Here is a 24,376-nt window from a genome sequence, read left to right as displayed (position 1 = left end):
GCACATTATTGAGGGCCCATGCTGGAAACAGCTTCACATTTTCACTGTGAGGCTCTGCTTTTTGGCAATAGGGTATATCCTCAAAACAGCAGCCATTCGGTTGCAGTGATTGCATTGCTTTCAAAAACACAACAGACAAAACCCAGCTTACCTCTTTTAGCTGCAAAAGAAGCAGTTTACATTTTCCACAGCCAATTGTACCCCGTTAACACAAGACAAGCCACTGAAAACTTGAGTTCTAAGTCTACTTTTAGCTTTTAGCTTTTACCTCTTTAATCTGTTTAGCAATCTATCTGGAACAGAGCTGCTCACTCTTAGTACGCACAGACACTGAACAAAACTGGTCCTGTGCCACACAGAGTTTCAGTCTTGTGGAAATCTGTGATACTTGGTGCCTAAGAGCTGACTCTCATCTTACTGAGCAATCAAATTACTTTCTCACAAAAATACTTCAATGACTTTTTAAATAATTTGTCATTTTTTTTTAATAAATACAGTATATGCATATTCTTCATTGAATTGTCTCCAAACCACAGAAATTATTAAGAATTATTTTGGAATTATCAAACCCAAACTCACACCCACATTCAACAGTTGTTTAACCTCGAAGCCAAGTCACAACACTTCTGAGATCCACTCAGAGACATGCCTGTAGCAGACAAAGGACAGAGGTCCCTGAGCTGTGAATGACTGTGTCAGCTCTGGGAACACAATAAAAACAGGCTCAGCAGCGTGGAGCTAATTGCCTCCTACCTGGGCTAATTAGCTTCTATGCAGTACTGCAGTGATGCAGCTGTACAGACTCTGGATCCGGCACTGCCTTGCAATAAGACAACACTCTTAAAACCCTGCAGTGTCCTGCACTGCCTGGGCACAAACGAGTTATCTTGCACTAAAAAGAACACAAAAATAAGTAAGTGAGTTTTGTAATGGTTGCTGATGGATCTTGTCACTTCAATGAATAGAAACATGCATTTTTCACTAAATTAAGACACACGTGCATCTGATTAGTCTTCTCAGGAGTGTGACAAATCTCCCGTGCCCTACTTTTGGTGCTGCATTCTCACAGCAGCAATATCATGGCAACTTCCCCTGTTCCCAGTACGCACCTTGGCTGAAATCAACTGCTGGCTGCTGGAACAGACACAGCTCTGAGTCACTGCCTGCAAAAAAGCTTTGGGCTGGAAGTCCCTGTGTCAGTGTAACCTAGTAGAAATGAGACAAAAAGACAAAACTATTGTGCTTTTTAGGTTTCAAATATTACTTCTAAGTTGTGTTGGTTTATTTTTTCCTCCCTGAAACATATAACATTGGCTAAATTTTAACATGGACTGGGGGCTCATGTTTCTGTTGTACAGCACAGGGCTGTGAAAAGAGAATAAAAGGAGAGGTAGCTGTTTCATGAATCATTCTTTTCATGTGTTTGGTTTTCCAAGAGAACTTTACAAATACCCATTTTCGTTTGGCTTCATATGGCTGCCACAGGGAGACCAGGAACAAGTGTGGAGCTTCCAGTTGTGCTGCACACATTCCCCTCTTTTCCACTAGTGGAAAAACAGTACTGAGTTCTCAGCCTCTACTTTGCACTTCATCTAAAGAAATAGAGCTTGCATAGGCTGTAGATCCAGCAGTGTAAAGGTTATCAGTCACAAACATTTAGCCCATTGGTATTTAGAAAATTAATAGTGAAACTATAGCAATGAAACCTCACTGCAGCACTCTGCTGAAAAATCTTTGCTTGTAGAATTTTTATGAGGTCTGGATTAGGAAGGTCCTACCAGTCATATTAAGCGGGAAATAATGTGGTTTATCAATATTTTTATTTCAACAGCTGTGTATAAGTGTCTATAGGGCAAACCTGCCTTCTGCTCTTCCCCAGGGGTACCTGTGAATAAATAAGCATTAAGATGCACGTGGTTCACTGTGCAAAGCAGGGACAGAAAATGCAAGAAGTGAGGAAAGAAGTTTTCACTTCTGGTCTGAGGCACAGAGAGAAAGGTGTACAAGGGGCAGGGGCTGGGGAGGGAGCAGAGCATGTAGCCATTGCTGGGATCTGCATGTTGAAAGGTATCTGGGACTTCCACTGCAGCTGCCAAATGTCAGGGGGGGAGGGAATGTAATCAAATTGTAACTGCAGTGGGTCTGAAGCACGGGGCAGAAAATATTCTCTGTTTGTATAAAAAATAGATTTATATGTAAATATTGAAGAGTGTCTTCTCTAGTAATGAATAAGGAATACATCGCTTATTTCGTGTATGATAAAACCATTATTTTGCATAGAAGAGGCAGATGACACTTGATTTATATTGTCTTGCAAAAGCTTAAGACAATTAGGGGGAACACTCTTCTGAGACTTATTACATTGACAAAATTCTGGTACAGCCAACAGCAATATGATTCACACAAGGATCATCTGGCATGTAAAGCTCATTTTAACAGATACCAATGTGACATACATAAAGCTGTCAGGCTTTCTCTAAAGGACAGTCATCCACTTCATGTTTCAAGTGCCAAATTAATTATATTTGACATTTAATTTATAACCTAGGGTATTTTAGATTTAGAACTTGACTATGATAACAGCAGATTAGAGCTGCGTTTCATTTGACAGAATTGATCTTTCAAGTTATTTTCCTTGTGAGCAAGGGTCTTGATTCAGATTTTTGTGTATCAAGCCCACATACAGGACACTGATACCTCTAAGCAAAGTACACTTCATTCGCCTCCTCCCCCAGCCTTTCTGTGGTGAATTATTTTGGACTCGGAAGCAAGTTTCTTCCCCAGTCTTAATCATAAAGCTCCACCTAATGGAGCCAGGAGAGAATTGTAGAGAAAAAGGAACGCAGAAGCTGCTAAATAGTATTATCAAGGGAAAAATGCTACGAAACCATGAGCGGTTTATCTCCTCTGCCTAATTTTAGTCTCCCTTTCCAAGGACATTAAAACTTTGCAGTGGTATGAAAGCTAAACAAAATAGCTTGATCTTTTAATCTGACCAGAATCGAAGCCTTCTTTTTATTGCTACTGATAGATATTTCAACCCACTGATAAATTTCACACTGATGTAATACCTTAACTTTTGTTATAATAGTTTAAAAATTACAAGTATGCAAAGTAGATGGTAAATATGTATGAAGATGGTAAATACACATAAAGATTGGTGGTTAATTTTCAGATGTTGGAAAACGAAATCTTTATTTCTTTGTGGATTTAGAGAGTCTCAACCAATCAACTGGCTTTTTAAAAAATCAGTGAAATGTCTAGATCAAATTACCACTAAAATTAAGATGTTGTATACAATTTTTGATCATTTACTGGCCTCCCACTGGAACGCAGCTGGAACTCTGGCACTGCAAAATACAGTTCCAGGAAACAAGCTGAAGAACGACACCAAAAAGCAATGCCGTGTTCAAGGCAGCACAACTCTTTTTTCAAATCTTGAAGTGCTTTGCAGACATTAATATAAAAGAGCAGACAAATTTCTGCAAAAGTAGAAAAACCCACCGGTGCATTCAGAACTGCTCCTCACTCAGATGAAGGCTCCGTGGCCACTTGCGGACTTTTTCTGCAACAGAAGGTACAGATCTAAGTGTCGCCTTGTATCAAGACAAGCGTTTCCGTGAGGAACCAGGACACTTGTCAGGATCATCTTATTCTAGATGATGAAAACAGCCATCGCCCTGAGCCTCTGCTTTGAAATTCTCCATAGCAGGGCAAGATCAGCTCATTGTTTTTAGTAAAAACATCGGCTTGGTATCGAAGTCTTCTATCTAGAATGGCACTTTGGTATGCTGGACAAATATGTCTGTCGATCAAAAATTGTTTTAATTTCTAACATTTATGATCAGATATGGAGATGTGGTATTTGCAGAATATCTTCTGTTAGAAAGGTGATTAAACCACACCTTCAACGAATCTTAAATATGGTATTTAGTCAGGCCAGGTGGTGACAAGCTCTGCATCCTCTTCTTTGGATGCCCTTGACAGGCACGCACAGTGGGCCAAGCGATTTCCCTGCATTCACCTCACAAAATCTTTAGTAATGTAACTGAAATGTCAGCTTTTCCAGTAAATTTGGCTGCAGCTCAACAACAGGTTTGTGAGTCCCAGGGTGGAAGGCAGGCCCTATACATAGAAGGGCAGGCAGTGCCACTTCATCAGCCGTGTACTTTTATGAAGCCAGACTGAGAGACGGGTTCTGTCTAGTTAATCTCATGATATTCCCAGACAGCACACCACAGCTTGACTAACAGATCCATGCAGCTGAGAAACCCACTGCCACGGCAATGCACTTGGGCTGACGTGATACTGAAAATGGGATTCTCCAAGCTGGTATTGCCATTATATTGAGATGCCGTATGGCCAGCTGATGACGATGGTCTGAACACTGCATGAATACTGGAACAGGTTGCCAAGGAGGCTGTGGATGCCCCATCCCTGGAGGCATTCAAGGCCAGGCTGGATGTGGCTCTGGGCAGCCTGGTCTGCTGGTTGGTGACCCTGCATGTAGCAGGGGGGTTGAAACTGGGTGATCGTTATGGTCCTTTTCAAGCCAGGCCATTCTGTGATTCTATGACCCAATTAATGTTTCAGCGCTGCTTGTTTTCCTCCGTTTATTTGCCTCTTTCAGAGGAGCAAGCACGGATCCAATCTCGCTTAAGGACGAGGCCGCACCTCGTGCGGCACTGAACGCGCACCCGTACAAACAGACTAACGCCAAGCGCGCCTCCGCGCAGCGCCTGGCAACCCAACAGCCCTCCAACCTCCCCTGCCCGCCTTCCACCCCGCGCACAACCACCGCCCCGCCCAGCACCGGACGTCACACCCTGGCAGTGTGTCCCCGCCCTTCACGCATGCGCAATCCACAAAATGAGGCGTGCCCACCTCTGCGCGCGGGCGTCCTTTGCGCATGCGCACTCAGCGAGCCGCGGAACCTCCCTCGCTTCTCCGAGGTTTCAAAACTCGGATTGGCTCCTCGCAAGAATGGACTGAGCCGAGCGTCTGATTGGTCGGCTGAGTCCTTCAGCCCAATGGCAACAACGGTTGTTGAGGAGGTGTGGTGGCGTGTTCTCCAATGGGATTAGCGGTTGTTGGCAGGTGGCGGCTGCGGCCGGTCCTTTCCGACCAGGTGCTTCTCTGAGAAAGATGGCGGCCGCCGCGCGGCTGGGGCCGGTAGCGGATGAGCTGGCCTTACTGGAGAAGGCGCTGGGCCTGCAGAGCGGGAACAAGTACGGCGCCCAGGGGGAGCGGCAGGTGAAGGGAGCCAGGAGGGGCCGGGAGCGGGCAGCGGCGCGCGGGTGTCCTTTCCCTCAGCTGTCCCCGTCCTGCGCCGTCATCTCCTCTCCATCGCCTTTTTTCACCGCTCTCCTCTCGCTGTGGCGGATCGCTGTCGCCCGCACGTCCAGGGAGCTTCTCCCTCTGGGTTAAAGGGCTTACTGTGCCTCATTGGAGATACGTCGGCTTAACTCATGCGGCGCTCTCCTTGTGCCTGCGTTTCCCTGGTGTCAGTGCGGTTATATCTGTGCTGATGTGGTGAGGTAAAGGGTAGGATTTCGATGTTAGAAATGCATCTGAGGAAAAGGGATTTGCTCGTTAAAATTCTGCTCGGATTAAAGTCGATGTCTCAGTGTCTTGAAGCTTGCAGCAAAGCGTTACGTTCTGCAGCTTGGAAGGCAATGGGGGCTTGAGGGAAATAGTGTGGGGAGCAGGGGAAGGGCAGATGTGTGGGAGCCTTTGCAGGCTCTTCTCTGAGAAGAATACCAGAGAAAAGCAACTGTGCAGTTCCCTTCTGCTTTTGTACGTGTTGTTTTTCCTTCACTTAATTTACTGTTTATGATTACAGTGCTTGACATCCACATCTGCATTCCTTGCTTTCAAATGTAGTAAGCTTCCTTAGTTAACAATTTGAGTGATGTTTCAGTGCCATGACTGGCATTAGTCTGAAGGTGTGAGTCATGAAATCTGGCTGTCCATCACTTTTCCTGATCATGTGTTCAGTGAAAAAAATGCATAGTTAAGGACTCCAGGCAGAACTGCAGATTAAATACTGTCTATTAAACTTACATCTTATTACATTCACTAAATCTGAAGGTAGATGGTGTCCTTTGTGTGCTAAGATATCCTTAAGAAATGATAACTTTCCACCATGTGACGCCTTGAATGCGTGAATAAACTTTAGGCTGTTGCAGTGAAGTTGCATTCATTTCATTTCTGATTCTTAGTAGTTGAGTTTCCTTTCCTGCTGTGAAAGATTGTTAATACTTGCTCTATTAATTGTGTGTTCCGAAGGAGCTTTTCAAGGCAAACTGGCTACTCATTTTTCTATACCCCCAAAGCCTATAACGTGTTCAATTTTAAGTGTTTTATGTGTTTTGATGCTTCTCTTTGAAGCAATGCTTGTGAAACAGTGATGAGGACCATGTTGTGAAGTTGTGCTCTTGAACAGTGATTTTGTAACTCCAGTACGTTGCCTTTAAAAATTCTGTGTCACTGATTCTCTTCTGCTTCTTCATAAAATACAATTTAATTTCACAACTTAAATATAATCAGTTCTTACAATAATAGGGATCTTTGCTGTAGTTAAAAATGTTGAAATGTTTAAGTTATGCTCCTTTTTGTTAAAGACATGTCATGCTTTATTATTATAAAGATTTATTAATGCTTTTTCCCAGAGACAATTAATTAAAATCACTTGAACGTGGTAACATCACTAACAGATACGCAATTCAAGCTAGAGGTTTGTGTTGTGTGGTCCTCTCTGAACTAATAGCTTGTTCTGCTGTTTGGCAATGGAACAGGAAGTGTGTATAAGTATTTCACTAAGTCAGGCTGTCGTGATGGAAAGTGGAAACTGAAGTTGGAGCCTGGAACCTGAAAACGAATCATGGTTCAGTTAGTGTCTCCTGACAGTGTCAGAACGACACTACTACTTACTGCTAGAATTAGTGCAGCTTGATTATTTTGTGATAAATGTGCACTGAACTGAAGGAGTTCTGGGTTGCCCAGTGCGCACTGAATGTGTAATCTGTAAAATCTGAAAATAAACCACCCCAAAAAGTAGAAATACAACATGCATATTTCACTTTATTACTTTTAGCTTGAATGCTTACAAATTGATACATTGTTTTTAAGAGTCTTCTGAGAGACTACAAAGAAATAATAGTTAAGCTCACAAAGAGTCTGCTTTTTTTTGAATCAGTTTTATAACCTTACAACATTTCTTCCTTTTCCTAGGTTCCTGTTCTGCAGACAAACAACGGTCCTGGTCTGACAGGATTAGTTACCATAGCTTCATACTTAGTTAAACAGGCTAAGAAAGAGCAACTGCTTGGAAGTTCTGCAGAGGAGAAAGCAGTGGTTCATCAGTGGTTGGAATACAGAGTGACTCAAGTAGGCAGACAATCTAGTAGAGAAGATACCAGAACAGTTCTGAAGGTAAGGAGTGCTTAGTTCTGACTTGCCAATGCATTTTGGAGAGATTAGACCTTGAAAATATCTGTGTGCTAACATGAGCAAAACCAAGTAAGTGATTAGTAACTGGAGAGTGTCTTTCAGTGCTGGCTTTTCTTCTGCTTTTTGATTTTTATTAGCAAAACATAAAAGCCACCTGAAAGCAAACTCAGAAATACATGAAGCCAATCTCTTACCACGTTTTATGGCTGTAATGCTGTGAACTGCTTAGAACATTCCAGATAGAGATTATTTAACAGCTCTGTCTTGTGATGCTCTGGTTTCTTTCTGCCTTCATAAAACCTCAGTTATAAACAAGCTAACACAAGATAACTGTGCAGATACAGATTTTTTTTCTCCTCCTGATTTAGTAGTTGCAATATAGTCCATACATGATGTTGTCTCAGTTGTGTTGTGAAACAGTGAAAAACAAAACCTTCAGATTTTGCAAATCTGCAAAAACCAATCTTCAAATGAAGCTGCTTTGTACGGAGCCTTCAGACAACTGTACTCAGTTTTTTCTTGTAGTCTGAAGCTTTCTTATTCTAAGATAGGTGGAAACAGAAAAAAAAATCTCAGGGGTAACCCCTTTATTTAAGCAGCCAGATGGCAGGGAGTAGATTGAAAAGCTTATTCTATTTTGCTGCTTACTCCTTGTGACTGATAATTGGAATGTTTGCAATCTTTTGGGAACAGAGCTTGAAGAGAAAAATTGCTTTATGCTTTTAAGTACTGAGGGACTGTTTACCAAGTGTATGTGAAACACATATCAATTTTAAATAGAAAGACCCAAATGCTACTGAATCAGTCTAGATTTGGATGTAGCTTTGTGAGTTGCTAGGCATTGGATTGTCTATTCTTCGTGATAGCAGAGTTTTAATGCTTCTGATTTTTGTTAGGTGTGGCAGATCTGAGTCAAATAAAATTGCAGCAAGCCAAAGATAGACTGCTGCTCCAGTATTTTTTCTAGATGTAACTTTCTGTGTTGCTTGAAATCAAAAGAAATTTTACATTTTGGGAGTGGTGCAGAGCAATATGTTGTTAATAATTCATTATCCTTCTCTAAGTGACAGCACCCTAAATCTTAAGGCCATGGGATATCGTGCCCGGTAAAAAGACTGAATTGGTGAGCATCCTACAGAATAACTTCTTTCACTTACACCTCAGATAATCTGAGTTATCTTGATCTCATTTTATCTATGGGATGAGCACAAGCTTGCTTTTCTTTTTTTCCCTATAACAGCACTAGTTTTATCTTCTATGTGGATGGTATCAGAACCTTTACAGTCAGAGCTACTCTTTGAAAGTGCTGTCTATCCCTCAAGACTTAAGCATTCAACTGATGGAGGCATGGACTAATTATGATTTAACTTGAAGTTTAGCTATACTTTGAACAGGAGGTGTGACAAGGTGAGGTGGCTGCTGGAGATCCCTTTCTACCTTTTTTTTTTATATATATAATTTGATAGAAGATTGTTCAGCTACGTAGAGCTTCATCACAGCAGTTGTGAATTACCTTCCTAAGCAACATCCAAACATCTTGCAAGGATTTGCCCTTAGTCTAATTCACAAAAATTAAAGACTTCAAGTCTGAGTGGCTTAAATGATGATACCTGCTTTGTCATTGCACCCACAAGTATTTTGTAGAACTGATTGGGTGGTAACACCAGGTACATTTTCATTCTGAAGCTGATATTTTTTGTCTTTTTCAGTTTTGCCCTTAGCAGCCCTGACAGTCTGAAAAAAGCAATTTGCTAAAACAGACATGTGGATAAATTATTTCCAAACAAAAGTTCATCATTGAGAAAGTCTCCCTGAAGTTATGCTGACTGCCTGCCTGTGTGTCTGTGTCTGTGTCTGTGTTTGTGTCTGTGTGCGAAGAGAGAGATCCTAAATAGCACTTAATTTTTTCTACAGCTTTTCTTTCATAGCAGATGCTGAATGGCCAGAGTTTATCTTGATGCTGTGGAATTGCTCCAGCACTAATAATTTTGCAGGGTAGCAATTAACTTTTTTTTTAATTTGTTCTCTTGCTGCCGTGATTAATCAGAGCAAGAGGCAGCCTACCATTAAAGTATACTATGCCAAAAGGGAGTATGAGAAGGGAAAAGAAAGGAGGGGGGGGGACTAAAATAGGGAGGCAAGTCTGAGACTGTAGTTTTACAACGTGTCTGGAATAATCAATGGCAGTCTTGGGACAGTTGCAGCCTAGAGCCACAATTTATAATAAGCTGTGCCAAAAACAGTTCAGTTGCTTCTGTTGTAAACTTTGGGCTGCCACTGGTTAACCCTTAAATGAGCTGATGTGGTTCTGAAAAACATCAGTTAATAACTGCTGTAATGTTTGCTAATTTGAAGAGAGGGAGGGTTTTTTTGTTAGCCTTAAGAAAACATTTGTAAGCTTGTTCTGACTGGCAAGTTGACTAAAGCTGTTACCTGACATGAAAACAATTGTGAAGGAGGCCACCTCAAGAAGAATTTTTAATTTATTTGGAGCAAAATCCGTGCAGTTCAGAAATTTTCAATGCACGTGTTAAATAGTTCTGTCCAAATTGGGTTGAGTTGCTGTGCTGGACAAAATAAACAAAAGCAATGCCTGTGGGCTGGTCTACAGATGTGTAGAAATAATTACTGTCAATGGTGGTGATGATATCAGTCCAATGTGTTATGTTAACTTCCGTTTCCACAGAATGAGACTGAATTTCCTTTGCTTCTGATCAATGGAATGATTTTTAATTAGTGGGAAATTAAATTACATATGAGGAGTGGGGGGAATATCCGAATTCTTGAGTTTTTCTTGATACCAAGTAGGGATTCTGCTCCTCTGCCGAAGAACTGAGAACTTCTGAGAAATGCTCATGCCACCAAATTTCTGCTTGTATATTAACAAATTCCATTCATGAGATTTGAATGTCTCTGACTTGTCAATTTTATGTATTGAAAACTTGGTACCTGAGAGGGGACAAATACTGTCTATTCCAAATGTAGCTGGGAGTTTCTACTGGATTTCACAGAAAAGTTTCTGTGGAGCTGTAGAAAGTTCTAACTCTGTTTTCTGGAAAGTGATTATAGCCAAGAATTTGTGTACTCCTTGCTGCATCTCATATAAAAAATATTCCACGATTACAGCCAATTCTGTCCTAATTTCTTGTGCTTTCTGGCTCCAATCATGAAGTTCAATTAGAAATCTAAATAAATTGTTACAAGCTTCAGTTATTGTTGTACTTGTTTGAAAAATTACTGTTTCTATCACTATGTAGGTTAATCCATTGCATTTGCCTTCATGGCATTAATCCATGGTTCTTGTATGCTGTTTTTCAATGGGTTGCCTAACCACTTCAACAAGCTTGTCCAGCAAGCTTTATTGGAACTCTGTGCCTGTTTCCACTCCTCTCCTTTTTCTAAGAGTGAAATTGTTTGCTTGCAGGCATAAAAGATTGTGTTTTGATTATTTGAGCAGCAGTTGTTAAGAGAGCTATCTTTCTTCTATCCTTTGCAGAAATCACATTATGAATATAATATTTTTCCAGACCAGGCTTAGCTCACCTTTAGATAGATGTCTTGCATCAGAACTGAAAACAAGGATACACCCCTAACCATGAAGTTGTGCCTTTCTTGGAAGGACTCTTGAATCCTCTTCTTGGATTCTGTGTTGTCCAGGATTTGTTTGGGACATGTGAGTGCTTAACTCTCTTTGTGTAGTGCCCTGTGAAGGCATTTAGGTGGGCAGTGACCCTCTGACTGTTACTCACTGAAGGAATGTTGAAAGAAAGTACGTATACCAGCAGAGCATTTCTATGGGCAAAGTATCCAAAATGTAATCAGGGTATGATTAGATCCCTTATAAGTTATTGAGTCATTGTAGGAGGCAGCTGTTACCTGAGATGCAATGGTGGACTCTGTCTCAACTTGTGGTCTGGGAGGGGTTTAGTTATCTTAATGGATGAACGGGGTTACAGACAATTGTGCTTCATAGCTAAAGTAAACCACATGAAAAATGTGCTGTGTATGGGATGTGTTGAGCTGTCACTGTGCATCAGGATATTTTGTATCACAGAATATCAGTTCAGAAATCCATCAGTAAGTCTATAAATAATACAACATCTTGTTTTTTTTTCTCTTGCTTTTTCCTCATTCGTACCCAAAACTGGGATTGAAATTGCTGCAGTTGTTCAGTGTGTATTATTACAGTAAACTGCTGTTATACTTTGAATGTATCTGAAACTTGAGAAGGGGTTCCTGCAGGATTGCACCAAGAAGTTAATTTAGCCACGAGCAATTTGCAAGACTCTGTCAATCACTTGCTATTAGAGTTGTAAATACATAATTGATTTAAGAAGACATCAAGTAGATGAAAGGCAGTGACACAAATAACAGCTAACAGACCTGAATTTCTAGATGGTAATAGAAATTCAAATGGAGTATTGCATTCATATTTTCACTAATCTCTCCGTGACAGGAAGGCTGTTTGAATTTAATGCTGAGGACAGTTAAGAAGGCTTGGCTTTCAGGAGTTCTAACACAGCTGGCAATTAGCCAGTAATATAATAATCCACGGGAAGTACAACATATGAAACAGGATTGATTAAATGTTCCTAGTGCACATGGAAAGGAATGCTCTGTGGTGTTTCTAAATTAACTTGACTTTGACAGTATGAAATCAGTATTTTTCTGTATCTTACGAGAGGAATGTGTGTATTCCAAAAGAAAAATGCAGACTAATGCTGATTTATCCACGAATAAAACACATTTGTCAAACTGCCAGTTAACTGACTTGATAAAATTTTAATTAGAATAAATAATTGTTAACACTTCAGTGGGTAACTTTACTTTGAAGTTTGAGTTATTTCTTACTGATAAATAATTTGTGTATTTACAAATATACCGTGCAGCATATGTACTGACTTGCAGATTTTCTGATGTGAGCTCTTTTCTTTTTAACATAGCATTTGCTTCTGTTACATGAATAAAATTCAACTACAGAATTGTAGTTACATCTTTAAAGTGAGACCTAACAAACAAGAACAAAGCAGCAAACCAGTCTTAGAAAAACATAAATAGCTACGTAGCTGGAGGCAGATGACCATACAGATTCTGAACTATGCAGGGGTTAATATTTTTCCTTGATTTGCTCTAGTAAAAGTAAATCAAAGCAGACACTTGGATGTTTAAATATTAGGAAGCACAGGACTCCTGTCATAAAGAGGCTGCCGAAGAACATTGCATAATGGAGTCCAACTTGCCATACTTAAATGCATGGTCAGATGTTTCCCTTTTTTTTCTTTTTATGTGTATGCACTGTAGGATATGTCTGCATGTTTGAGAAAGCAGAATTATGGAGCTAGAATTGCAATTCAGGCTAAATCTATTTATTTTTTTTACTTTCAGTAATGAATATATCCCATATTCTTCCCTTAAAATGAAACAAGCTGTAGTTGAGACTGATAATCTTGAATAATCGTGATCTTTGAAAAACATTGTTTAAGCTTCTTACCTTTATTTCCAGGAGGAAGTTGCATTTTCTGGAGGCTTGTTTGTTTGTTTTCTTGTTTGTTTTCCAACCAGCAGAGGAACATTAGCAGGAAATTTCCACATACAAGGAAAAGGCGGGGAACTGTTTTCCTACCTTTCAGGAAAGAACATCATAAAAACCAGTTTGCCCTTAGGATTAGAGCTGAGTAAATCTGCTGGCTGTTAAGTTTTCTTCAGAGGGAGGTAGAGGGCACAAAGATGTGTGACTTGGATGAGAAGTAGGTAAGGTATGGTGAAATGGAGGGTACTACTTCTGGATGGGTGAAGAGAGAGCTGGCAGGCAGTACCTGAATTTCAGATACAATGCAGTTGAGCAACAGTAAACATCAGCCTTCTGTTTTCCTGCAGAGAATGATTGCATATTAAAGGAGTCCTTAAGTAATACAGACTTGAGCTATTTACTCATTGAACTGAAATGGAAGCCCTCTGCTACACAGCCTTGTAGCCTCTAATACAGAGTTGCTGAGCAAGAGAGGTACACGTGAAGTTCAGAAGCAGTGCTCCTTTGTATGGGCTTCTGTAGTGACTGAACTGACAGTATTGATTGTGAATTGCTATCAGTGATTTCAACATTAATAAAAGCAGGGGTCAAATGGAAGCAGCTAATTAGCTTCAAGTTCCAGACAGGAGCTTGAAATGCCCCTCCTACCCCATCATACCTTTGTTTTCCTCACTTGTTGTGTATTTGTAATTTAAGCGTTTCTTTGAAGCACTGGTGTTCTTATGAATCATACATGCTAGCCAAGAAAATGCATGACTCTAGGTTATTTTTTTTATTTCAGTAAATTGTAGCCTGGAAAAGATGGATTTGAAAGCATTTAGGAAGTACTTAAAATTTTTCATCTTCGTATGTCTTTCTTCTTTTCTATGTTTGAATAAATTGCAGCTGGCATTTATTGTACATGTGTGATCTCAGAGGAATTTCTCTTTTTTGTTTTAACTGCCTTAGTGTTTTGTCTACCCACATCAGCACTGTAATCATTTTTTTCAATTATTATTTTTAGGATCTTAATGCGCACCTTGAAGATAAAGTCTACCTTGCAGGAAACAGTTTTACCTTAGCAGATATTTTGATGTACTACGGATTGCATCATGTTATGGTAAGTACTGTTTGCATTACTTTTATGTGTGTGCAGTCATTGTAATTGCTTGTTTATGTGAGGGGCAATTTATTGCTGTGCAAGTTGATCTACTGAATTAATCAATGACAGTTATGGGGGGAAAAAATGAGATTTCTTCCAAAGATCTTCAAATATAATTTGTCTATAAATGTTCATTTTTAATCTTTTTTACATTTAGCCATAGATCTGTGAAAATAAGTTTTATCTGTAGTACCGTATCTGTACTGCTTTAGTTTCCTATCTATAACATGAGAACGATACCTGTCCCTCTGTTTCTACCTATGAGGGATCGTATGTGTTCAGGTCTGAAACGTGTCTGTTTGCAGAACTATGGGGGTAATCATAGAATCACAGAATGGCCCAGGTTGGAAGGGACTTCAAGGATCATGAAGCTCCATCCCCTCACCACTGGCAGGGCCACCAACCTCCCCATTTAATACCAGACCAGGCTGCCCAGCACCCATCCAACCTGGCCTTGAACACCTCCAGGGACGGGGCATCCACAGCCCCGGTATGATAGCTGATAAATGAAACTAAAAGGTGTCAGAACTCAAGTACTAAAATTGTTAGAAGTACTACTGGTGCTATGGAAGATGCACATTAATCAAGTTCCTGAAGGATGAATGCATACAAGTGTCAGCCAGGATAAAAGGTCATTGGTGTTTCAAGACTTAGTGATAAGACTTGATAACACTGAATATGGAAATAACATGAGGAGCTGGTACTTGGAGTGGGGAGCAAGGGGTTTTACTGAATGAAAATGATGTAGAGGTTCTTCATGTGTAGCTTAGTGTTTACTGTGAAGTGCTTAAAAATTGTTCCACCTCACTTCTGAACCTCGAGAGGTAATTTGAAAATGAAGAAATAGAAGTTAGTTGTATTTGAGCAACTGGAATGTGATTGTGAGTGCTCCTTCTCTTGAGTGAACACTGCTAAACAAATCAAACCAGTCTGCCAAAGTCTCGAGAGGACAAAGTCAGTGAGTTTTACAATAGGAAACAGGGGAAAGGGTTCAGCTAGTTAAATTGTTGGTTTACACAATTAAAGGCAGAGTACTAGAATGCTGTGCTACAGAAGGGATTTTAAAGAGAGGAGGTGGGGGAAGAGATCAGGTAATGAAATATAACCAAAAATGAAAGAGATCTTATGTTGAAGTTATACTTGAGTCATATTTTCCTTGTAAAGGATGGATGTGTTAACTTGTATGTCAAATGTTTACCTTTCCCATATTATATGGCAGTACAGATGTGTAAGAATACTTTTAAAAATACAACTATGTAGTGTAAGAAAATACAAACTCAAATGAGACATTAAAAAAAAAAAAACCTTAGGCTGGGGAAAATCAAGCGTATTTTATATTTAGAGTTTGCTCTAGAGTAGACCACCTAATCAAGAAGAAAAGACACAAGTTATTGCTTTGGGAAATAGAGCAGATGGTAAAAACAAATGACTTAGTGCTCCTGGGTGCCTGCAACCATGCAGACACTAGTTGGGACAAGTTTATTGTACAACATCTGCTTCTGAAGTGCTTGATTTTTGTAGATGATAATTTTGTGACTCAGAAAGGTATAAAGGGCAAATAATGGGGTTGCTCTCCAATAGAGGAATATCAGAAGCTGCTCGCCACGGATTAGCTAGATTGTGTATGTTTTTAAGGCTTTAAAATTGATTAATATTAGTAGTCAAGTAAGTAGTTAACTAAGTAGTTAATGGAAGTAAGATATCTTGAACTGTAGAATCCTGTGACTATTTTTTTTTTCCTGTAATGAGAAGAGAGTACTTTCAGAACTGTTTCTGTGCCTCAAGCCTTAGGTGGAGGGGAAAGCTGCTCCATCTTTTAATGTGGTGCATTCCAAGGAAGCAGTTCCTGATATCCACTGCTGTTTGAGCTAAGCCTCGTGCAAAATACTTTGTCTTTGATAATCCCTTAAAATAAGAGATGTTCTTGTTGTCTATGGATCTGAGAGGGTTGTTGATAAAGATCCTTAGGGCCAATCTCCCTGTCTTTGATGGGGTAACAGATAGCTCTATAAAATACGTACTTGTGACATACTGTGATTGCACTGCATGAGCTGAGCAGTGTTAGAAGTTTTGAAACCATCTCATGCACCTGGTATTGGAAACAGTTTAAATTAAGACCACCTGCTTTTACTACTAACTCCTCCACCTTCTTTTAGTAGTGTTTCTGTGTATAAATAATACATCTCTGTAATCCTCCCCACTTCCACTTTTGCTTTGCACCCCTCGTTATCCAGGTGGGGTTCTGGAAACTGTATATTCTTGTCAGTGAAGAATCAATAGGAAAAACTGATTCCTGATTCAAATAGACTAACAGCAACTTTTAATCTTACAGTTGCATGCCTTTCTTTCGTTCTTTTCTATTTAGCACAACAATAGATGTCTAGAAATCCATGCAATGACCAAGGAATTAGGATTTTAGTGAGAGAAGGTCACTAAGGGAATCTTTTTGTTCTTCATGCAGACTAGTAGAGGGAAAAAAATAAGTCTCTTAATTAGAAATATACACTGGTAATAATGAGGCAGTAAGTAAACTGTGTACACTGTTCTGTATGATGATGTAGGTCACAAATACCCAAAAAGTGTAATGCTTGGTGCTAGCTCTCAGATGCCTTCTTTTAAATTGCCATGACTTACACTGTCATATGTAATTCCATGTCTCCATGTGTCTAATGTAGAATCAGAATCACCAAGGTTGAAAAGGACCTCCAAGACCATGCAGTCCAACCATCAATATTTTCCCTCTGAACCATGTACCTTAGTATGTATAAACACTCTTGTCTTTAGACATACAGATTACTCAAATGTTTATGTAGATGAATGTGATCAACAGTGAAGTTCTGCTAGGTTAAAGCTCAGATTGCAAAGAAAATATGAATTAGGAAACACTGCTTGAAGATAACTTGGGCAATCAGTGAGCATTAAGTTCCCCTGTGGTGATGAACTTGTTCTTAAAGTTTTCCCTATGTTTTAATTTGTAAATAGAACCAAACTAGTGAAGTCTTACTTAAAAATGTTTAAGAGAAATTATCAATACAGAGGCTGATCTGACTTAGTTTTTTTTTCTACTTTGTAAATTCAGGCAGAACCAAAGTAGTCATATCAGATCTGTATGTCTGAATTTAAAATTTATTTAATGAGTGCTGGAAAACAACTTGGGGTGAAATTTATGTATCTACAAATAGAAGCCTCCGTCAAAATTTTGGGGTCAATTCTAGTACAATCTATTACCAAACCGAGTTATGCTCCTCGAGTCAGGATTACTAATGTAGAAATATAATGAGACTGCATTAGTAGTTTCTTTTCCTGTTTGGTTTTTTTTTTTTTTTCATGATAATATTTGCTGGGGCCACAAGCACAAGAAAGATGTAGAGCTCTTGGATCGGGTCTGGAGGAGGGACACCAAGATGATCAGAGGGCTGGAGCACCTCTGCTATGAAGAAGGGTTGAGGGAACTGGGCTTGTTTAGTTTGGAAAAGAGAAGGCTCTGCGGAGACCTCATAGTGGCCTTCAGTACTTGAAGGGAGCTTATAAACAGGAGGGGGAACGGCTGTTTATGAGGGTGGACAGTGATAGGACAAGGGGGAATGATTTTAAACTGAGACAGGGGAGGTTTAGGTTAGATATTAGGAGGAAGTTTTTCACACAGAGGATGGTGAAGCACTGGAACAGGTTGCCCAAGGAGGTTATGGTTGGTGACCCTGCATGTATCGGGGAGGTTGAAACTAGGTGATCACTGTGGTCCTTTTCAACCCAGGCCATTCTAGGATGATTCTGGGATGATTTCCAGTATTTAATGGATTGCCATAATTTCTTTTAATATTCATTGATACACTACTTATCTTAGAACCTGGATAACAGGCTTTCATTCTAAAGAATTATGCTAACAGTCCTCAATTTGCAAAAAATAATAAAAACTTTAAAGGTACCTTGATTCTTAGCTTTTCCTCTAACAGCAGAAAATGAGTTAAGACCATGTGAAATGTGTCTTACAGAATTCTGAACTTGGCTGTTTTGTTTTCTACTTTCACCTCTATTTCCATATCTAAAGGCTAGATTAAAAACTGGTAGTATCTGTCCTTCTCTTCATGCAGAAGGACTCTAAATATACACAGGTATTTCTAGACTTCCCATGCACATACAGGTACAGGCATGGGAGTTTGTCTGCATCCCCAGTGCTACTGAAAGCAAATATAATTAAAGCTGGTATAGTTACGGTCCTTCTAGAAACTCTTCTGTTTGCATTGTGTGATGCCCATTTTCATTATCCTTTGTGAGCTTTGTGGCAGAAGAGTAAGGCTTTTTATTTTTTCTCCCCATAATTTAAAAAAAAAAAAAAAGGCATCAAATTGAGTGTCTGCTTCTTTGCTATTGAAATAATTGCTTTAATAGCAAATAATTATTTTACCAGCAGAACAGCAGCCTTTCTTAACTTGGGGGAATTATCTAATTTAATGAGGAAGAATAGAAAATACCCATCTAACAAAATGTTGTAAAAACGCCATGGAACTGATCTCTAAACAATTAACCTAAGAGTGATGTCCTGAGTAAAAAATAGAGCATGCCACAGAGTGCTTTTGAATATATTTCACTGAGAATACATTATGTAAATAAGCAAAGATATCTTGAATGCTGTGCTTGAAGTACAGAAAGGGTTTTACTTTTACAGAACCTGCCTGTGAAGCCATTCAGATGTTTTTTCACTATACTTACAGAATGGAGGAGGACTATTTTCATAAGACTGTTTTCGAATAATATCAAAGAAATGTGAGGATGGAGAGTTAAAAGTATAAAATCTCGAGAAGAAATGTATCTCCTGCCAAATGTCAAGTTTATTTTCAGCACTCTTATAACCAAGTGCTTGCCCGCTATGGATGTTGGAAATGGGGTATTCTAATTACAATTGGATTGTAATACTCATACAATACTCATTGTAATACTCAGTGTACCTTAGTCACCAAACTTAGTGTTTTTAGTACCTGCTCATACTTTACTACAAATGAGGATACCTATTAGTTTTAGATGATTTTTTGGCTCTATGTTGCTCTTTTCATACTGTGTGTTGTTTTGTAAATGCTTCTACGGCTTCATAGCAAGCACTGGCATCACACTATCATTAATTACAACAAACTGCATGTGATTAGAAACATCGCCCTCTAAATGGTAGTGCATGTTTATTTTGTCCTGAGTGTAGCACACTTGAAGAACCTCAGGCAACTTATCAAGTATCTTAATTAAAAAAGCATTCAGTGTTACATTTTAATAGCTCCCACTTTTAGTTTGTAACGCCTCTGTCTGTAACAAGATGTTCATCTTACCAGTATTGTTCTTTTCCTAACAAAGCTCTGTTAAGTTTTTAGCTCAGCTAGAACTGCAGGCATGGAGGTGAATCAGTGCATCTTGATGGCTGACTGAAGTGAGGTGAACCCCATTCGACGTGGCTGTGTGGGGAGATGAGATAGGGTGGTTCACATGAAGATCATGTTTTGTTCCCAATAGTTTTATAGCTTTGAAGCTTACTCAGTACAGTAGGTAAAACAAAAAGCAGATTGTTCTCTAAATAGATACACTAACTTGGTTCCAGAGGAATGAGGTGCGGAATTAGTAATCAAGGCAAGGTAATACAGGTGATACAGTATGGGAATAGTTAGTTCTACTGCCTGCTTGAAATAAACTGAAGTAATAAGTCTTAAAAGAGAATCTTAAGGATTTTGCTTGTTTTAATTTAGAAGACTTTGAATAGTATAGATTACATGTAATCATAAATGACTTTGCTTGGTCAGTACTATGATAAAACTAGCCCGGAAGCTCCTCATAACTGTTACCCAGTATTGCAGTGGCAAGGAGCTGTTGGAGTAGCTGTATAATCCTGGCTCTTCTTGTGGCTGTTTAACTCTGAGTTACACTGAACACATGACTGATACTGACTTGAAAGTTTGGGAATGATAGAAATAACTGTAGGAGTAAGGAATAAAAATTTCAATACTTTTATGAAATACAGACATCTTTCATTTTATTTTAACATAATAATTGCCTTCCTAATAAAGCTAGATAGCACATTTGAACAGTGAATCACAGAATCATAGCATGGCCTGGGTTGAAAAGGACCACAGCGATCATCTAGTTCCAACCCCCTGCTGTATGCAGGGTCACCAACCACCAGACCAGGCTGCCCAGAGCCACATCCAGCCTGGCCTTGAATGCCTCCAGGGATGGGGCATCCACAGCCTCCTTGGCAACCTGTTCCAGTGCATCACCATCCTCTGTGTGAAAAACTTCCTCCCAATATCTAACCTAAACCTCCCCTGTCTCAGTTTAAAACCATTCCCCCTTGTCCTATCACTGTCCACCCTCATAAACAGCCATTCCCCCTCCTGTTTATAAGCTTCCTTCAACTACTGGAAGGCCACAATGAGGTCTCCCCGGAGCCTTCTCTTTTCCAAGCTAAACAAGCCCAGTTCCCTCAATCTTTCCTCATAGAGAGGTGCTCCAGCCCACTGCTCATCTTAGTGACCCTCCTCTGGACCCGTCCCAAGAGATCCTTGTCCTTCCTGTACTGTGATGCCCTGTGCTGTGTTGTTTCTTGGTAACTACTGTAGAACTATTGCTCAAAGAGGAAAACAACATTCCTCTTTCCTATGCAGTATGAAGTGGCCTGAAAAAAATGTATTCCTGAACTTCTAATACACTTTGCCCTTGGCCAGTGAGGCGAGACCACCTGCTGAATGAGAGAAGTGCACAAGACTTATGCAAGTTCAGGAACTCTCCTCTGCTCCTCGGTGTTACATGGATTCGTAGACTGGTTAAATTCAAGCAAGTTAACACCCTTTCCCCCACCTCCAAGTATGTCATACAAATGTATATTCCATTCTGCAGATGTGTTCATTTCAGGAAATAAACACATGTTTTGGGCTGTGAATCTTTATCTGTGAAATGGAGGCAGAACGCTGCTGGACAGCAACAACTCTTTTGCAAGTTGAAATCAGCCATAAAGCTTTGCACTTCTTTTTTCTCACCACATTTCATAATATTAATAATGCAATTTTCTTTCTTCCCCACGCAGGTGGACCTCACTGTGCAAGAAAAGGAGATTTACCTTAATGTATCTCGCTGGTTCAACCACATTCAGCATTATCCAGGTGTCCGACAACATCTGACTAATGTCGTCTTTATCAAGAACAGATTATATACTAATGCTCATTAAGGAGAATTTTAATACTGTGTCAGAGTGGTATTTGGGAGTCTAGAAGTTACATTGTCCAAAACCACTGCCTTGCAAATACTGGTTTGTAAGCTTCTCTATGTGAACCAAAACTGGTGATGCCTCAAGTAATACAGTTCCATTGAATTGTTATTCTTTGTTCAAGAATTTGAACTGGCTACAGAATTTTATCATGTATCTGATTAAATGCAACAATGGCAGAAAGATGGGAATTGAGTTTTAATTCACTATTTTTTAAAGATGAAATGTTCTTTTAGTTAAGCGTTCAACTGTAATTACATGGTCTTTGTAGGAAAGAATTACTTCTTTTCCTTTGACTGCACACTCATTTTACTATTTATTGAGTTTCTGCGTATGTCCCTCTTTTCATTTTATTTTCCATGAATGTTTACACTAGTTTTGTAAAAGTTAAGAGCTATATTGTGTGCCAATGATGTGAAAAAGGGAACATGAAAATGTTACAAAGTATTTATGTGACTGAATAAATTATTTTAAAACTGTAGTCTTAATTTGGCTGTGGAAGTCTGTAGTTTATTAAAAAAAAAAATAAAAGTTAGTTCACATGCTATTTCATTTTATGGACTTTGATGTAGAATCCAGAAGCATTTTCTTTCACAATGTTCAACAATATTAGCATTTATCACTTATTTATTAGCATTTATGACAATAGTCAACAATATTAGCATTTATTGAGATTCTGCATATGCTGTCATTTCATGTTATTTCCACAGAAGAAAGACTGCACATTTCAGGGTCCTAAAAAAGAAGATGGGGAAGGAAGTACTTGAGATAATGATGAGCTGCTCTTCCACTATCACTTCTTGTTTTTAAAAGTTTGCTTTAAAACCAAAGAGACTGTTGTCAGTTGAAACATGTTGTTGGGTCACTGTGCCACAGAACACGGTGGGCATAAGGTGTTTGTTTTGGTGTTGAGGTGTTTGCCCAAACAGCTGCTGTGTTGAAGTGTCAGGATTTCTCTACGTCGCTACATGCTTTGACTGCAGTATCCTAGCCTCTTATTTTCTCTGATGTAAAACAGAAGTGTAGATTGCTGCTGAAATAATTAAATAAAAAATAAAAACCAAGCATGAAATGTTTAGAAGGGATTAGTAAAATCTGGATCTGTGCTGACAGAAGTACATTTGGTGACTGATATGCTAGCTCGAGCATTTCAGTTTTCACTCCCCTATGTAGATTAGTTGATAAGTGGAATAGAGAGTTAAAAGCAAAGAAAGATGAATTGAGACATTTTGCTTCAGAGAGAACACTGAGAAAACCAGATGGTATTGATTTCCTCCATGCTACCTCTTTCTGTCTAATACCTTTTGATCTTAGACACTGAGTATGTAATAAAATTAATGGAAGTAAATATGAAAACGTACCTTGGCCTAAAGTTGTTTGAGGTAGGTTTTTAAGATGAAGCTTCATGTTGTTTACCACTGAGTTGTAACGTGCTTCAGCTCTGTCAGATGAATGCTGACGCTCCACCTAAAGAGAGCGTGGGTAAGCACTCATGCTATTGTGGGGTTTTGTTTTGTTTTCTTAAACAACACCAAAAAAAAAACCCCTTGCTAGTCTATTTCTGTAATAGTTTGTTATACCCTTATTGAATATTGCTAGAAGTGACTTCCTTCCCTTGCAACCTCTTCTTTTTTCAGAAAATTTCTGTTGCTGAAGGGCACAGTAAATACTGTGATGTTGTTTTACTTCTGTCGCTTCACAGTTTGATGATGATGATGACCACAGTGATGTGTGGAATTTATTTTCATGGCGTTTCATGAACAGTGACAGTCTCATTTGTTAATGTATCTCATCATTGCAGTATTATTATTTTGCATAATTGTTCTATTTAATTTATTCAAGGGGCCCTGACATGTTATGGTCTTTTAAGTATGTGCCTCTAGGACTTGAGGTTGTTGCCATATGGTGAGATAGTACTGCGTGACAACCTTTCAGCAATGGAAGAATTCAGCAGTGAAATAAATAGGATAATTGTAAGTGTTCAGTGGAATCTTACACTTCCCCCTCTTTGGCTTGTCTTTTTCACCTCAATACTGGGATGGGCATCACTCATAAGCAAGCCGTGTTCAAACAGACTTTCAAGTGTTGTGTTGGATAGATCAGCAACAGACTGATGATTGTCACCTGTCTTTGCATGAGTAACTTTAAGTGAGAAGTCAGAGTTCAGCTGAACTGCAGAAGTATCTAAGGGCAGTTCTTGCATAGACTTAAAATTGGTCAGTGGTGATTTACAGAAAAATTTGGATTTAATATAGGAAGGCCGTATAGAAGAGTTGGTAGGAATGAGCAGTTCAAGAGGGTCTGTGCTACAGTAAGGCACAAAACAAACAGAAAACCTGGCCATTCAGATAAATGGAAATCTGCATTCTTCAGAATCAAAACTAAAGAAAATTTTGATAATAGTTTCAGTGTGTAATACTTTTGTTTTCTTTTTTAAGTTCTTTGTATTATCAGTGGTTTACCTATGAGGCAGGCAGGTAATGTAGGCATTGCTTGAGGTTAACAGCAGAAGTGGTTGAGTCAAACAAGTTCTGTTACTTGTCTTCACTGCCCACTCTTAGTAGGTGCAAACCTCTTGGAATCAAATGTGTTGTCAGTGATTCTTCGGGTAAAATGCATAAAACCTGGATGCTGACATATCCTAGCTGGTAGCCTGTAAGAGGTAATATTTTCACATCCTTTTAATCAGTTTTCTCTTGTAGTCTTCCATAGGCTACACCACGCTCTAAGTATTTTGAAATTGAAATATCTCCTCTCCCAGGAATTTGCTCATTTCCAATACTTTGGAAGAATATAGCCCTAAAAATGGGAGACTTATTATTTAAGTTGCATCCTAACCTTCCCAACGGATGTCATAGCTTATTGGAGTATATATTGACAACATAATTTTTCTCTTTCTTCACGCACATACTGAGAAAGTTTACTATATGTACAGCTGATGGAAGAGTAACAGATTAGTAAGCATGGGTGTGGATCCCAAGTTGTCAGCAGTGAGTTGAGACAAGTTTAAAAC

General features: G+C 39.3%; 1 protein-coding gene across 1 annotated transcript; it reads left to right on the top strand.

Moving 5' to 3' along the window:
* The first annotated feature begins 5,104 nt into the window (after positions 1-5,104).
* On the top strand, positions 5,105-21,851 carry EEF1E1 (eukaryotic translation elongation factor 1 epsilon 1). The gene is made up of 4 exons (XM_042839901.1): positions 5,105-5,253; positions 7,234-7,434; positions 13,986-14,081; positions 21,184-21,851. The coding sequence occupies exons 1-4, from the start codon at positions 5,146-5,148 to the stop codon at positions 21,322-21,324; spliced, it is 546 nt and encodes a 181-aa protein (XP_042695835.1). The 5' UTR covers positions 5,105-5,145; the 3' UTR covers positions 21,325-21,851.
* Positions 21,852-24,376: the final 2,525 nt, after the last annotated feature.

This window comes from Centrocercus urophasianus, unplaced genomic scaffold (assembly GCF_019232065.1).
Source record: "Centrocercus urophasianus isolate 14NV4802_14NV808 unplaced genomic scaffold, USGS_Curo_1.0 seq_11, whole genome shotgun sequence".
NCBI lineage: Eukaryota > Metazoa > Chordata > Aves > Galliformes > Phasianidae > Centrocercus > Centrocercus urophasianus.
This window is presented reverse-complemented; position numbering and strand designations above follow the sequence as displayed.